Source organism: Setaria viridis, chromosome 1 (assembly GCF_005286985.2).
Source record: "Setaria viridis chromosome 1, Setaria_viridis_v4.0, whole genome shotgun sequence".
NCBI classification, from domain to species: Eukaryota; Viridiplantae; Streptophyta; class Magnoliopsida; order Poales; family Poaceae; genus Setaria; species Setaria viridis.
This window is the reverse complement of record NC_048263.2, coordinates 10,397,978-10,410,670: the sequence shown is the minus strand read 5'-3', so window position 1 is coordinate 10,410,670 and position 12,693 is coordinate 10,397,978. Positions and strand designations below refer to the sequence as shown.

At 46.2% G+C, this 12,693-nt stretch overlaps 1 protein-coding gene across 1 annotated transcript; it reads left to right on the top strand.

Annotated features, from left to right (window-relative positions):
- Positions 1-4,907: 4,907 nt before the first annotated feature.
- On the top strand, positions 4,908-7,347 carry LOC117846143 (F-box protein At5g49610). Its single transcript, XM_034727264.2, has 2 exons — positions 4,908-6,185; positions 7,021-7,347. The coding sequence occupies exon 1, from the start codon at positions 5,057-5,059 to the stop codon at positions 6,182-6,184; it is 1,128 nt and encodes a 375-aa protein (XP_034583155.1). The 5' UTR covers positions 4,908-5,056; the 3' UTR covers position 6,185; positions 7,021-7,347.
- The last annotated feature ends 5,346 nt before the right edge of the window (positions 7,348-12,693 follow it).

Here is a 12,693-nt window from a genome sequence, read left to right as displayed (position 1 = left end):
CTAACTCTAAAAGAAAAAATCCAGTAGACCGACGCATCCAGAAATCTTCTGTGGTGATTGGATGTCTAATGAGTTTGGAATAGTAGAGAAATAAAATAGAATAAGAATCGGATGAGTACCGGACACCGATATACGTTTTTTTCCCATTCCATTCTTTGGTACAGGATATGTTTGGGATTGGGTAATAAGTATCAAAAGACCGTAATGACCTTTGTAAAGCAGCAGAGAGCTAATAAAAAAGCAACATAACTAGGGACAAGCGAACTAAGTGTAGTTCAGCTAGTAAAGTTTCTTGTGGTGGAATATGCCCGCTAGGGTTCGAGTTCATCAGCGTTGTTGCTTGTATTTTCCTAGATTTATTTCAAGTTGTGCTTTCAGTGGTGGCAACATGTCTGTCGATAGCGATGTGTCATTGGTGACTTCTCAATCTCGAGGAGCTGATGGCTCAGAGTGTGCGTGCGTGTTTCTGAGCGTCTACCTCATTTTTAATTTAAACATACATATTTTACCCTCCATCCTTGAGTTATAAGGTTTGGGAAATAAACCTTCTTATCCCGTGAAAACGGATCGGATATGGCGGATACGAATACAGATAGTTATTTTTTTCTCAGAGATACGAATAGTGCTAAGATGTGTCGAATATTGATATTCATCCTATTTGGATCTTAGAGCAACTCCAAGAGTATGCTAAAAAATTCTTCCCCAAAATAAGGTCTTGGGGACTATGCTAAAAAATTTGCCAAAAAACATATCAGCTTACAGCAGAATGCTAAAAACTAGCTCTCCAATATTTCAAATCAGACCACATTTGTATTGGGCTCATTTTAGAATCCGTTTTTATTTTCTAAGCAGCGTTAACCCTCCTGTCGCCGTTTTATTTCCCAGCACCTCACGCCGCCAAAACCAGACCACTCACGCCATCATCACGAGCACGCCGGCGACAGGCTTTTTATTTCTCGGGCACCATCACGCCGGCACACCCCAGGCCATCGTCACGCCGGCAGACCCAGGCACCATCAGCACATTCAGCAGATTCAGCTCAGCCCTGACCATTCTCTCTCCTGTTTCCAGGAAGCAACGGACCCCATGCACCATCAGCACATTCAGCAGATTCAGCTCAGCCCTGACCATTCTCTCCTATTTCCAGGAAGCAACATAAAGCACCACTGAATTACCAAACCAAGCAAGTCATCATTAGCACAACAGAACAAGTCTGAAATTTCTAAATGACTTTACTGTTCAATATCAAATAGGCTAAATCATCGATAGGTTCAAAGTGAATAAAACAAGTATAAACCTGGTAAAGAGTTCCTAAATCAACAGAACACAAACATGATAGTAATTAAGCACTAGGCATAGATAGTTGGCTCATGATCTCAGCGTGCAAGGATATGTAGTATTTCTTTTGCTCATCTGGTATGGCAGTAAGGTCCGTGGTCATAATCCTCTCTTCATCCCTCCTTTTTTGCCACTGGACCTCCTGGCTCCTCAACTCAAGAAGTAGTTTTTCATTTGCAACTCGATCCTGTTCAAGAGCAACTCGATCCTATTCAAGTACAAATGCTTTGTTGAACCTCTCCTCCTTTTTTAGCTCTTTCTCCTCATCAGTTTCTTTCTTCTGTGCCCACATATTTTCTAAGGTTGTTGTCACACTTTTTTTCTTCTCTTGCAGCAGTGCTGCTTTTGCCTTCTTCTTACCAATTGGCCTTGTCAATGCATTATCCTCTATGCCTTGAACCTCACCTTCTCCTAATTCAATTGGTAAACTTGCACTGGGGCCAGCATTTGAACTTATCTTCTGCTTCTTGTTAGATGTTTTACCAGCCGCCAATTCATCAATTTTAGCAAGCCATTTTGGTTGTGTTCTCAGCTTATTCCAGCAATGCATGAACTGGAATGTTTTTTGATGTTCGAAGATTTGGACTTGTACCAAGCACATGCCTCTGCAACCTACACACACCAACATCCAAGGGATATTCATATGTGATATATAAACATAAAATAGTCGAAACAAAACCTGGTATTGCATAGTGAGTAAGTACCTTGTCTTATATTGTAGTACCACTTTGACATCTTAACTCAATCCGTGATAGACATCCACAAAATTTGTTCACACATTTTTGTATGGTCTCCCACCGGTGCATGAGAGAATTCATAGTACGCATTGAGGGACACGTCTTGTGTTCATTGAAGTACTCATAGATACGAGACCAATACTTGGCACCTTTTTGATCTTTGCCTACGACTGGATCCAAGCTTACATTCAGCCATCCAGAAACCAAAACCTCATCTTCATGGTCACTGAAATTCTTGGATCTCTTATGGTTTGACCTCCTAGAGGGGGCTGCTGGAACTTTTTCAATTGCCTCTGACTGTTGGTCATCATATGTATTATTATAATTATCAAAATCCCCTTGATTGGTTTCATCCATCATCATGTTGGAAAAATATCCATTTCCTGCAAGCATTTAATCACTGATAAGTTTTCTATCAAACCTCAACGAACCTAAAATATAGAGCAGTAGTAATTCTACCAAGCTGATGAACAAAGGTAAATATATTATTTTTGGTTGGATTCCACTTTCATTTCTTTCTGGTATGCACTGTAAAAATCAGACACTACTAGCACATGCAAGCAATACATGCAGATATGATACAAGCATCCACAATCAGCTGCAGCTGTACCAGTCTCAGAAATATTACTGCCTGAATACTTCACAAACCAAAGATAAGTAGATAACATCGAACCATCAATGCATTGAACTAATATGACCCTACTATTTTGTTTGATCAAACTCTCGATATGGTCAAATAACCACCGTTAGTTACCACTCATCAATTAGTTATATATTTTGCATCTGCAATATCACTTGGACTTACTGTACAATCATGCAAAAGATAAGCAATGTTTGAAGTCTCAAGCTCCAAAACACAATTGTGGTTTGAGATGTGATGAAGGTCACCCTCACAACATTTTATTCCCAAACTCCATAGCATTTTTGTGCATAGATCAGATAAAGCCAAGGATTGAGCAGTAGTAATTCTACAAAGTTATGTCTTAAATATCGATTCAGATGTAATACAATTCCAGGACGACATGCAACAGAACTCTACTGTACTCTGAACTCTGAACTCTAGTGTATATCGTCTTCAAAGCTCATTAATCAACAACATATGACATCCCAGTACTCTGAATTCTACTGTATATTTTAAGGACATAAGATGACAGATAGTTCCAAGGTACATTTGAACATATGTAATTCGTTGTAGGAATCAATCAATGAAAATGCATTTAGAAAAATGAGAAAGAAGAAAACTATATTTGACACAGCATGTGCATCAAAGCTTTTGTCCTTCAAGTACTTTGCATGATTGTACAGTAAGTCTTAGTGATATGTGATAACATCAAACCATCAATGAACTGAATTAATATAGCATGGAATTTCGATTCAAAGTGTAGAACATAAGGAGAGTGTTCGTTTGTGCTAGTTCTACGATCAGCTACAGGATGATGGATTGACGAATTAGGATAACAAGTTATGAGAACCATACCATTCAGAAAATTGTTGCCGTTGGCCATGTGCTCAAAGGATGCATAGGGGCGTCGCTGCCAGGGTAATGCTCCACCAGGGGATCATCGTCATCGCCAGCAAGGCCGTTTATCGGAGGATATGGTGGTCGTCGACCCTGCCCTTCACTTCGCATCTCACCTCCACTAGTCTGGCTAAGGTACTCACTGCCGGCAAACTGGAAATTTTGGATGCCGCCGTTCCATTGGGCGTTGGGGCCGCCGATAGCCATGACCCGACGCATCTTCTGCCTGCCGCGCCAATCTTGAACTTGCCGGATGGGAGCACTTGACATTGGCGCTGCTGCTGCTCAGGGAACTTGCACCGCTGCTGCCGCTACCGCCCGGGAAGACCTTGGGGAAGGCCGGGCGCCGCCGCAGTGCCTCCTTCGCACGCCCACCCAATGCTCGCGCTGCACATAGAAACAGAGGCATGGTCAGTATTCGTCGGAGCCTAGAAGCCTGTGATTTGGGGAAAATCTGACCTGCTGGTAGGCGTACCTGGGAAGTAGTTGCCGACGATTCGTCGTCCGTGGCCCTTCCTGTCGCGGCCCTCAGGGAAGGCCGGGCGCCACCGCTCGGGGAAGGTAGTACCAGGATATTGGCGGCTCCTTCTGCAGGCCGGGCGCCACCGTCGCTCGGGGAGGATAAGGCCGGCCGCCGGCGTCGCCGCTGGCGGGGAGGAGAGGCCCGGTGCCGCCACCGCTCAAGGAGGACAGGGCCGGCCGCCGGCGCCGCCGCCGCTCGAGGAGCAAAGTTCAGGCGCCGCCGCCGCTCGGGGAGGACGGCCCGGGCACCGCACCGCTCGAGGAAGACAGGCCGGGCGTCGCCGCCGCCGAAGGGGAAGGAACGGCGCCGCCGCCGCCGAAGACACTTAGGAAAATGGTGCGCGTCGGAATAACAAAGGCGCGAGTGGGCATGCATAGACGGATTGGGGGAGGACGTGCGCCGCGTATATTTATGGGAAAAATAACTGCGGATGCGGGTGGACGTAAATTTGCGGGAGGTTTAGGGGATCTGTTGGAGCAACTTGTTTTTGCTATTTTCCCCTAATTAAGGTTTTAGGGGTAGTTTAAGGGAGCTCTTGGAGTTGCTCTTAGAAATGCAACTTTAAGTATCCTGATTCGGATATGGTACCGATATTGAATGTTCGAATTCGAATACAAACTTATCATTTGAGTGTCTGAACCCCTTCCATCGCCCAAACTGCTTTTCTATCCTAATCCAGAATCTATCATCCCTTGCCCGAACTGCTCTTCTATCCCTGACCCAAAATCTAGGAAATGGTTTAACCCCGTATCCCATCCCCTATTTCCCATAAACCAAACACCACCAGTCCACTACCGATTCTCCTCCACACAGCGCCGTTGCCGCCGCCGCGCAGCCCCAAAAACCCTAGGATTCACCGTCGGCCGGCGAGCGACCAACGACAGATTCCGCCGGCTTTTGGCGCCGGGCCGCGCGGGGCGGGGGCGGGGGGTGGGCGGCATGCCGCAGTCACCCTGCGCCGTCATCCCCGTCCTCCCGGATGAGCTTGTCGTGTGGGAGATCCTCGTCCGCCTGCCGGCCAAGGCGCTCCTCCGCTGCCGCGCGGTCTGCGGTTCGTGGCGCCGCCTCACCTCCGACGCCGATTTCCTCCTCGCCCACCACCGGCGCCAGACGTCGCTCCCTCTCGTCTTCTTCCGTGGCCAGATCTCCGTACATGTCGTAGGGGATGCCCTCGACGCCTTCGACCTCCGGGGAGACCCCGCCACCGCCGAGCGCCGTCCTATCCTCCGGCTCCCTTTACACGACTTCCTTTTCCGTCAATACAAGGTGTACGCCTCCTGCGACGGACTGCTCCTGTTCTCCCTCTGCAATCGTAGCTTCTACATCTGCAACCCGGCCACGCGCCAGCGGAACGCGCTGCCGAGCCTCATCGGCACCAATGTCGCAGGGTTGTACCAGCACAGCCCTTCGGGCGAGTACCGCATCTTGCACCGAAGGAGGAGATATCCAGAACTCAATTCTGCCTACTACATCCTCACTGTGGGCCCCTATGCAAAGCCAAGGTGCATTGGGCTGCCTGCAGCTACAGTCTCAGCGTCGATCAAGCAGTATATCGCAGCTGGGCTGCTATTTGTCTGTGGGCACCCGCCTGTCTTGCTCCATAGCTGCCTGCATTGGATCGTCTACAGCTCACAGGAAAATGCTCTAGTTGTTTTCGACACGGTTTCTGAATCTTTTAGGTGCATGAGTCCTCCTACTGAGAATGGGCAGTGGCAGCATTTGCTTGACATGGATGGTGCGCTCGGCATCAGCCATATGGATGAGAGCAAGGTGATGATGAAACTATGGGTGCTACAGGACTACAAGACAGAGGTCTGGTCATTGAAGCATCAGATTGAACTTCCGATGGTGGAATTGAGTGTTGCTATGAAATGCAGTTTTGAGGTATTGGTTGTGTCAGAGAAAGGAGATGTGCTGATCTACTGTTCCAGTTTTTGTCATATATTTCACTGTGACAGCACGGGTAAGCTACTGCATAAGTTCCAATGGGATCGTATGTTATCAATGCCTACTGGATATTGGTTCAAAGAAAGCCTTGTCAGGCATGCGTTCTTCCAGGGGCAATAAGGTGATCATGGAACTTTTTTTTATTTTTAACTTTTTTTTATTTATTTTTAAAAATAACCTCACCGGGCTTTAATTTGCGCCGCGTAACCCTTTTGGCCGCGCCAGACCGCCTGGCGCGGCAGGAACACGCTGCCGCGCTGCATGCACTGGCGCGGCGAGTCGCGGCGCCAGGTGGGCGCTGACGTGGGCGGGCGCTTGCCGCGCCAGCCCGCCTGGCGCGGCAGGGCCTGCACTAATTCCACGCGCCGGCTCCCTTCCTCCTCCCTCCCTCCTTTCTTCCTCCTCCAGACACACCAGCGCCCTTAGCTTGTTGCACCGGCCCCCACCGCCCCACCCCCAAATCCACCCAAAATCCGGCGATTTGGGTGGGGAAAAGTAGTGGAAATCGATCCCTGCTTCGTGTGGAAGGTATTCCCCTACTTTTTCTCGTGTTTTACCGTTGCATTTGGTAGATCAGAGGATGTTTAGGTGACTTAGGGTTAGGTTAGTGATTTGAATTTTGAATGAAATGCAATGGTGTTTTGTGTTAGATGATACGTAGTTCATACGCAATTGAGTCTCTGCCCGCGATATTGACGTGTAGAACTTGTTGAATGCTTCGATTTAGGTATATATTCATCCAATTGTGTGGTTTACATGACATGTATTTTTTTTATATATTCAATTAATTAATCTTATATTTTTGTTCCTTAATATAGTTGCTATAGTTGATATGTTTCAGTGTTTGTATTTTGTAGATCGAGTGTTTACATTTTATCAAAATGATGTATATAGCTCGTATGGATTATGTGTGTAAAGTTTATTTGTGTATTAAATTTGTTGCACTTGATGTCCAGGTGAGATGACGTCGTTTGGTTGTAAATACAAGCGGCGTAGGTGGCATGTGCGTTATGTGGGCGAGTCCAATGGTGCTGGTCCCGTACCTCCTGCCCTTCCGGTACCTCTTTGTAGATGTGGCGCGCAAGCAGAGGTGAAACAATCAAGGCATCCAAAGACAGCCGGAAGAGCCTTCTATGTATGCAAGTGGACTTTTGATCCACAGCTCTCTGTCTCTGTAGCACGTCGGTGAAAATACGATATGGCTAAGCTGCTCACGGTTGTACGGTTTCCATTCAACCTTCAAAAATTTTCAAGCAATACTTATTATCTATCATTATACGAAAGTTAGCTTAAAAAACTATGGTGAGCAAATTACCTGGTGCTGCGTGAGAACATCAAACTCATTTGTGTAGGCCCTGTAGCGCCTATCAGGATTGCCACAAACGGGCCGCACATGCTTCCACACATGATAGAACGTGGGACGAGCATCGTCTCGATGCCATGGCTGAAATTGCAAGTAAGTCCAATTGGTCACATGATACAATAGTTTTCCGAACATTAAAGTAGAAAAAGGAATTGGCCGTTGTGACTTACATCGACACGGAGACGGGAAGGTCGACCCACGGGCATTCGCTCCCAAATCCAAATCTGCAGCATATAAGTGCACCCTCCAACATTGGAATCCCTCGCTGTGCGCCTGCAAGCCTCACATAGCTGTCTGTACAGCCAGGCAAGAGCCGCTGAGCCCCAACTGTAAACGGCTATGTTTTCCCAAACCTGACCTAAAATGGGGAGAACCATCCACGATACTGTGTTCCCAGCTGCATCTGGAAGGAGGAATGTACTGACAAAGTGCCATAGCCAAACTCGAGCATAGCGCTACACGACCTCGTCATTTGCTCCTGGAGGACACACATCGAAGTGCTCCCTCAACCATGCCGAGCTGACACCGGACGTCTTCTTCGAGCTATCTCTGCCCTCTGGCTCTAGCGGCCTAATCCCAATATGCATTTCAACCATATCACGCCAATTCTCATTCTGTATAATACCCGTCACTGGCTGCCCATCCAATGGAAGGCCGAGTATCATAGCCACATCCTGCATTGTGATGGTCATCTCTCCGAAGGGCAGGTGGAACGTGTGAGTTTCCGGACACCACCTGTCGACCATAGCGGTCAACAGCGGTCCGTCCATTGGAGGGAGACCCCCGACAACCTGAACAGCGAGATCCAAGAAACCTGCTCTCTGCAGGTACTCCGCGTACCGCTCATCCCACCTAAGTGGTGAGTGCACCCTAGCCCTGAGTGGTGTCAAATTCTGCAAAACATTATAAGATTATTAAAAAATGAGAAGTCAATCCATTTGTGAATAACGGGCTACTAAAGTGGTAAGTAACACAAATATGATACAAATGACATTTGCAGTATGAAATTGTTTACACTGTACATAAGCGAATAGTAACGATAGGCACATCCTCAATTTATAAGAACATTTCATACGAAAATCTTGCAATTCTCATCCTAAGGTATGCATTCATCAGCAAAAATTAGCAACCATTGTTAATAATTGATGTAGTACCTCATTTAGGTCCGCGAGGTGGTGGGCACGGTGCTGCAAGTCGTAAGCAGCCTCAAGAAGAGGGTACATCGGGGCCGCCATCCTAAAGAAACAACAAACAAGATCGTTAGTAAAAAGCTTCATTATATGATAAGTACGGTAACTATGATAATTTAGTACTATAAAAAAGATAGAATGATAGCCATGCAAAATACAAGCAATGCGCATACCCTATTATTCGAAGTACGCGGCCTATTACTGCTCGCTCTAGATTTAGTGCCTTTAGATTTTCTATTGTGGTACGTGCAATTCCTAATGATCTTGTGGCACTTGGAGCAACGATTTTCCGACTTGTCAACATCAAAATCACCAGTATCATAATCTGCAGAAAGCCTCCCTTCCGACACGTCCATGTCGCCTGTGAAACGCTTCTTCTGCCTCCTTTCTACTTTATTTCTCATCAAAATGGGGTTAGGCACGTACCCTACCCCTTCATATGCCGGCCATTGTGACGGATCAAGGTATGGTTGAAAGCTTGATTCCCATATTTTGATGGTGTGCTCCCTAGAGTACAACGGTGACATGTACAAGGGGCTTTCATAGTTAAGACCTCTTGCCTTGCAAGCTGTAATGAAGTGTGAACATGGAAGGTGCAACAATTGAGGAACATTGCAGGTGCACGAAACTTCGTTCAGATCCACTCTGTAGTGTCGGCCTCCATGACTCTCACCCCCAATGTTAGTCGTACCGTAACTTCTTATAGAATACACCATCCTTTCTGGCCCGTACGGTTTTGCTAAGTGGTGCACGGATCTAAGCTCAGGATCTGATAAATAATCATCTGCAACTTGCCCAATTCTATAGCCTTGATCCAACATTTCACGTGCCTTTCGCCATCGGTTCACAAAGTAGGCGTTGCATTTTTTGAATGAGTATTCAATAATTCCAGCGACGGGCCTACTTCGGATGCCTTTGAAAACTCCGTTGAGTGATTCCGAGTAGTTCGTGGTCATAATACCCCAACGCATCCCTCCCTCATCGAAAGCCTGCGCCCATTTATCCTTGTCCTCCATTTCACCCTTCAACCATTCTTTTGCATCGTCGTTCAAGTCCTTCACTAGATCTTCTAACTTCTCAGAAAATTCTCTCTCTGTATGAACCTTGCATAATAACTTCAATTTTCCAATCACATGATTGCTCTTCTGCCGACGCGACATGTTGGCAGCAAAGTGTCTCGTGCACCACCTATGCACAAGCAGTGGAAAACCATCAATGTGGTCCTTCGCACAATTTAGGAGCCCATGATGCCTATCTGATATCATACACACTATCCGTGAAGGTCCAAGAACATGTAGCCGAACAAGTTTCATAAACCATGACCAACTCTCATTATTCTCACTCTCGGCCAAGGCAAAAGCAAGAGGCACAAGCTGTTGTTCTGGATCTACAGCAACTGCCATCATTAATGTACCCTTGTACTTGCCAGTCAAGAATGTACCGTCCACAAGTATCACAGGACGGCAATGTTGAAATGCCTCACTACATTGAGGGAAGCACCAAAGTACCCTTTGCAGTATATGCTTCAAAACTCCATTGTCAGGAAGCATCATGCCACATGAGTCGATGCACCATTTAACCCCGGGATTGTAGTAGGTTATAGCTGAGAGTACCCTAGGAACCATGCCATACGACTCCTTCCAGTCTCCCCAAAGCAGGGCAACAACGTGTTGCTTCACCCGCCAAGCCTTTGAATACTTCACACGGTACCCACTAAAGATGAAGATGGACTCCACGAGTGATGGCACCGATGTCTCGCTGTCTTTACGGATAATACCTAGGATACGCCGTCCAAAGTACTTTGCTGTGCACTGTACATGCTCTCGCTTCGGCTGTGACGACCGACAAGTATGCGGTTGCACAACATTTGAAATTCTCCATTGTCCGGTGCTTGATATTAGCCGAGACCATACACGCCAATGGCATCCTTGCTTGCACATTACATTGTATCTTAAGTTCTTCTCAGAGTGAACTACGCTAAAAGGTCTATGTAACCTCACCGCGTAGTCAGCCAAGAAAAACTTCAGCTCCTCAAGACTATTGAACTTCATCCCCTTCTTAATCACTGGACTCTCACCAATGGACGTCCCTTCGGCATTCACCATACTAGATTCACATATTGCTTTGTGAACCATACTGATGTCCTTATCATTGGGAACGGATGGCAGTTCGACATCACGTTCTTTTAACAATCGCAACTCATACTGGGTGTAAGAAAAACAATCGTCCATACGACGAATGCCTTCTACATCATGCACGGTTGTGGTGTCAAATTGCGGTCCATCCTCTTCATTTTCTACCCCGACGTCCTCATATTCATGCCCACCACTCTCAAATAGTGATTCCTCCTCTACCTCCACACCTACTACCCCATCTTCCTCCAATTCACAATCTTCGGAACCCATAGAGACATTATCAACATCTATATTTGCTTCATCCCTCTCAAAAATGTTATTGGGAAAATCATCATTGGCAATAGCCAAGTCAAAATCACGTTCTATTTCACCTAACACATGATGCAACATTTCTGACTCCTGGGTACCATTATGGTTCACTACCGCCACTTCCTCCCTCATGACAACATTTGGGCCAAGCATACGAACAATTTCGACTATAACCTCCAAACATGCAACATTAGCTTCGTGCACTACATCCTTATAGTGCTTCCAATTCGCATCGGATGCTAACTTCATGAGAACATAATGAGCTCTAGCTTTCCCACAATCAAAACGACCTCTCAAACTGATCTCATCCACTCTACATCCATACTTCCTCATTACACGGTCAACTAAATTACTAAAACTTGGAGGACCATCAAAGAATTCAATTGACTCATTCATATGCTCTAACTCCCCATTTTGTTTCACAACACCACCATCAAAAAATCGAACTAAATGATCCATCTACAAAATACAAACATTTCACCATGTCATATACACTACACATTGCACATATTTGACATATCAACTACACACATTACATATATTGGACAAATTGCAAACAAAAAATACACATATACATTGCACTATACGATTCAATGAATATATACCTAAATCAACAAGTTCTACACGTCAATATCACGGGCAGAGACTCAATTGCGTATGAACTACGTATCATCTAACACAAAACACCATTGCATTTCATTCAAAATTCAAATCACTAACCTAACCCTAAGTCACCTAAACATCCTCTGATCTACCAAATGCAACGGTAAAACACGAGAAAAAGTAGGGGAATACCTTCCACACGAAGCAGGGATCGATTTCCACTACTTTCCCCCACCGAAAACGCTGGATTTTGGGTGGATTTGGGGGTGGGGCGGCGGGGGGCGGTGCAAGGAGCTCGGGCTCGGGCAAGTCTGGAGGAGGAAGAAAGGAGGGAGGGAGGAGGAAGGGAGCCGGCGCGTGGAATTAGTGCAGGCCCTGCCGCGCCAGGCGGGCTGGCACGGCAAGCGCCCGCCCACGTCAGCGCCCACCTGGCGCCGCGACTCACCGCGCCAGCGTGGCAGGGGCCGCCGCGCCAGTGCATGCGGCGCGGTAGCATGTTCCTGCCGCGCCAGGCGGTCTGGCGCGGCCAAAAGGGTTACGCGGCGCAAATAAAGTCCGGGTGAGGTTATTTTTAAAAATAAATAAAATAAAGGGTTAAAAATAAATAAAAAAGTTCGGTGATCATGCAGTTCAGCCACCTTTCTTTCGAGGGTCATTGCGTTTATGGTGATTGTTCTTGATGGTTTTGATGTCTATGGCTTACTCTTTAAGTAACTAGGCAATGCTGAAAATAACATTAGCAAGCTTGAACTAAATGCCATGCTAATGCTAATGCTAGTGTACTGTATGTTGTTCGTCTACGTACTGTATGTTGTTCAGTCATCTAATGTTAGCTAAATTTATGCACATGGGTTCTTTGTTTCTGTTTTGTTTCTCAATTTATTGTTTCTATGTAGCTTCTCCAGCATAACATATGCGGAAATAGAAATCTTTGGTAGAACAAGTATATGGCTCTGCAATGTAGTACTCTGTTAAACTGTTGGCCAAATGGATCTCTTTCTCATTAACCCTAAGGGCAATGCCTAGTTT

Excerpts from the sequence above, each read along its gene's own strand:
- LOC117846143 (XM_034727264.2), top strand. The coding sequence starts at position 5,057 with ATGCCGCAGTCACCCTGCGCCGTCATCCCCGTCCTCCCGGATGAGCTT.